Source organism: Crocodylus porosus, unplaced genomic scaffold (assembly GCF_001723895.1).
Source record: "Crocodylus porosus isolate Cpor-Errol unplaced genomic scaffold, CroPor_comp1, whole genome shotgun sequence".
NCBI lineage: Eukaryota > Metazoa > Chordata > Crocodylia > Crocodylidae > Crocodylus > Crocodylus porosus.
In genome coordinates, this window is record NW_017728911.1 from 37,017,942 (window position 1) to 37,022,420 (window position 4,479).

At 48.7% G+C, this 4,479-nt stretch overlaps 1 protein-coding gene across 2 annotated transcripts in view; it reads right to left on the reverse strand.

The window, feature by feature from the left end:
• Positions 1 to 4,479, reverse strand: part of DPP8 (dipeptidyl peptidase 8) — a 46,413-nt gene that overhangs the window by 36,572 nt on the left and 5,362 nt on the right. For both annotated transcript variants that reach the window (XM_019533829.1, XM_019533828.1), the window contains exons 3-4: positions 2,499 to 2,771; positions 440 to 552 (exon numbers count right to left, since the gene is read on the reverse strand). In XM_019533829.1, coding sequence (XP_019389374.1) covers positions 440 to 552; positions 2,499 to 2,760 — 375 coding nt within the window. In that variant the 5' untranslated portion in view covers positions 2,761 to 2,771. The remainder of the gene's footprint in view (positions 1 to 439; positions 553 to 2,498; positions 2,772 to 4,479) is intronic.

Consider the following 4,479-nt stretch of genomic DNA (forward strand, 5'->3'; position numbering starts at 1 on the left):
GTCCAAGCCCCCAAAGTCTGGAACAGCCTGCCAGCGGAGGTGGTTCAAGCACCTACACTGAACACCTTTAAGAGAAAATTGACCTATGACCCCAGCTGACTTCCTGCCCTTCAGGCAGGGGGATGGACTTTATGATCTTCCGAGGTCCCTTCCAGCCCTAATGTCTATGAAATCTATGTCTATGACATCTAGGAAACTGCCTTCACCAATTGCAATAGCTGAAGGCTGGGAAGAAACCACCCAGCACAGAGATCTCACAGCAGGTAATGTTTCCTTGTTTAGCAGGAAAAAAATTGATCTAAACAAGAAGGGCACTCAAAATGTTCAAGATCTTCATGCTGCCACTGCTGAGCCTGCTGATGGCTCATGACTGCAGCGAGCACACACACAGTGAATGTTCAACCAACCTCCACAAAGTGGTAAGGAAATAAGCACTTACTTGAAAGAGATCCAGAAGGGGTTTCCAGGAAAGCATTAGCACCGCAGCCTTGTTTATGGTTTTGGGAATTTCTGAATAGAACAGTGTGTTCTCTCTGTTCTCCCCAGACATTGCTAGAGAGAGGGAAAAAAGATTCACATCCCCATTACTGAACATTAAGCAATCTCAGCAGATGACAAAGAAACCAAAAGACAGTGTCACCAAAAATCACCTTCCATAAGAGGAACAAATGGCAGTTTCTGCACTGGCACGCCACTCAGAAAGGGCAGGGGAGTGCCCTGTTCCACTAGACCGCAAGAAGGGAAGTGACAGAGGGAGCAGCTGTAGATGGAAGTATGCCACTGCTAAAATATTTAAATTCTCTGGAAGGCATAAAAATCAGGCAAGGCTTCTTGATCATTACTCCAAGTCTCTTGCTTGATTGCAACATCATGCTCTCTGTATCAGTGAAGGGAGTCACAAGAAGGATGAAGCCTCTCCTTTCCCACCCCACCCCAAAGGCAGTTTGAGAATACAGTACTTTTTTCATGTTCCACATTTAATAAGACTTGGTCCTGAGGTCTGGCCCCTGGTGAAGTTAATGAGTGTGTAGTCACAGGCTACTAGACTGGACTACTTAGGGATTCTTTCTACCATCCACCCAGCCACACCTGAACTTTTTACCTCCTACCTAGCCCTTGAAGCTCCTCCACATGAAGCACAAGGGGATATTTCTATCTTGTAGTTTGTTCAATCTGTGCCTAGTCCTTTTCTACAAGCCTGGAAATCTTCCTGCTAGAGGTACAGAGTAACCAAATTGCAACAGAGAAATGGATTTTTCATTCAGCCACAGTAGAGGCGGAGGAAAAAAACTAACTGTATGAGAATGTGGCTCTAAAACCTCAAAAAAGTGGTAGGGTACAGGGGTAGAAATGGAGCTTATAACCAATTCCAAAGCAGTTTGAGACATGGCTGACATTTCAGGTTGACAGCTTACTAATTTGGAGGGGGCTGCAAAGACTAGCTTCCAGTCCTTTGCTCCAGATCTCACCTCCTCCCAGAGGCTAGATTTTTTGTGTGTTTGTGTTTAAACAGTATAGCTTTTGGACAGAAGCATTTGGAGCCTTGCTCAGAAAAGCCACCTGAGATCCCCTGTGGTGCGTTTTACACTACAAAAATCACCCAGAAGGAATCAATTATACACAATATCCATTCAGAAATCTAGAGCGACAGAGCTTAAGTGAGCAGGAATGAGACAGAAGTGAAGAGGAGCAGCCAAGAAAGACAAAGTAAATCTGTGAATTTGCTGCTGAAATCAAGGCACCTGCACGAAATGTTCATGTGTGCCCCCAAGCACACCCTGCGAATTACCTATAATCACTGAAGGCGTGGAATATTACATTTCTAATATCCCTACTCAGGAGGACAACAAAATAAGCCCATCTGTACCAGGTTTGGGGAACACCACTTATTTTCAACAGAATCCAAGTCACAAGGATGAGAAAAGCTAGCCCAAGAAGAGGCCTGCAGGACTTTATCCTCCCACGTAGGGTGAGACTGCTGTTGAAAGAACGCTTCCTCATTCTCTGTCCAGCTTTCCAAGCCTGGAGCGTTAACGTTTCCAGCCTTGTCCACCTTCTCCTTGGGGAGATTATGTCACTGGTTTTACAGTCGGAAAGGACTGTTATTACCTAGTCTGACCAGTAATTCTGGCAGCCTGCCAGTCCTGGTTTCACTACCGAATACAAACCTAGGGGCTGGGCACATGAACAAATTACCAAAAAACGTAAAAGAGGGCCGAGATTTGTCACCAGTCAGCTGCTCCACATTAACTGCCTACATGCATGCTCTTAACCCTGCAGTAAATGAGTGCTAATCTGAACCAGTTCAGCCTTCAAAGAAGGTGACAAAGGAGCTTTCACTGAGACTTACACTACCCTGAATTATCTTCAATCTACCATGGGGCAAGAGTGTACACACAGGCAGGAAGTGCTGTCCCCTTTCAAGCACACAGCAACTAGTTTGTAAGTCCCTGAAGAGGACAAATTAATAGAAGCATGAGTCCCACTAGCTGGCTTACCTAGATAGTAGATCCTGTGCGAATGGGGCCCTTCAGGGTCATTTTTCTTCACAAACATGAAGTCGTGAGGTGCCTTAGCCATCATGTAACCATGGTATTTCCTCGTGTCCGTGAGCAGCTTTTTAAGCTGGCTCCAGGAATACCTCTCAACATAGAAGGGCTCCAGCCTGGGCAACTCCTCCTTCTCCACATGCTCCTCACACCCCGCCACCGTCTCAAAGATTTCAAGGCCCAACTGTTCAGTTTCCATGGCTGCTGCCATGTTGCATGTTTCTGGAAGAACAAAAGACAAGGAATGCGTCAGGGCTGTCTTTGAGAGGCCTAACATAACGGCTTTAAACACAATAGTACAGTGACAGACAGGAGAAAAATACAACTACTTCTATACACATTTGGTGGGGGGGTGGGAAGGGGGTTGTATTTGTATGTTGGAAATACCTTGTCATCCTCAGATGGAAATGTTTAAGAGTGGGATGGGACAGTGGAATTAAAATCTTTGTCGGTTCAAGTAGGAGGAATGCAGTCCAAGATCTACTTTTTTAAAATAGCTCATCCTCCTCTGACTCTGGACTCGACAGGAAATGGATCACACAGCTTCTCTCTGTTAAGTCCTGCACTACTGCCTTCCTCTGACATTACCCTGCACAAACCAATATGTACAGCCTCAATCAATAGTACAACCCATGATGCCGCAGCCTGGACAGCAGTCTGAGGTAACTGACTATTTAAAGAGAAAGACATTTACAAAAGATCTGGAAACATCTGATTGTACACAGGTGCCCCGTGCAACTGCACAATTGGTTCACAGTTGGCCTTTTTCCAGTTGCTGGCTGTGCTCATGCGTCAAGTCTTTCTTTAGATTAGGCTTTCCAAAGAAGGGACTGTAACACAACCTGCCCCTAATGGAGACCTTTGTGCAGAGCCACAAAAGTACTAAATGATGATTATTATTATACATTTATTATCATGTGAATGATTAGCAAGTGAATGCTCTTGCACAAAGCTAGCCAAACACAGGGCAGGGTGGAGCAGGGTTGTTACAGCGTCTAAGGTGCCCCAATGGTCGCAGCAGATCTCAAACCTCATTCCCAGCAGACTCTCTCCCCTTGCCTGCACTTAGCTGGCATGATGAGAAGGCGGGCCAAAATTGACAGCTGTCAGCGTGGAAACCGTCTGCTTTTCAGGTCCTCCCCTGCAGCGGGAGCCACAGGAGAAACTGAACTGGCTTTCAGGCGACTCCACCTGCCCTGCACACCGGGACCAGAAATGTCAGCCCAGCACCAACACAAAACACCCGGATCCTTCCATTTACGCTGCCGCTCCTCCAGCCGCGGGCTTGCACCCTGTGGAGATGCGAAGCCAAGACAGATGGTAGCTCCAGTGCTGCCAAATACCAGGGCAACAGCCAAGTTGGTCACAGGTGAACTGGTTCACATCTGCTGGAAAGCAAACAGCTCCAATTCAAGGAGCAGCAGGGCTAAGTGAAAGACTGCATTTCCGTCCCTTTTGCAAGTGCACGGCCACCCAAAGAGAGAGCAGCATCTCCTGGATCCCAGCCCCTCGCACGGCACAACAGGGGCAGTGGCACGGGAGGGCAGCGGGACCGGAGCGCACCACCTGTCGCAATCCAGGTGCGGAGGAAAAGGGTGCGCCCAGGGGAGCACCGGGCTCACAGCACAACACCAAACCGCTCGCTAGTGCCAGCAGCCCCGGGCAATGACAGCAAACCCTCCCGGATTAACGCGAGCCCAGGAGTGGGCACCTAGCACCGCAGAGCCTTGGGCCCATGCCACCTCGCCCTCCACTGGGCCCAGCCCCCCGGGGCACGGACATGGGGCAAGGGAGTGGGGGGCAGGGAAGTGTCTGTGTGCACATTCCGCTCATGTGCGTATGTGCACAGGCACCGGCACATATGTGCACACCTGTGCATGCGATGCAGCCTGTGCCCGTACGTGTCCGTCCGTCCGTGAGCGGTGGGGCG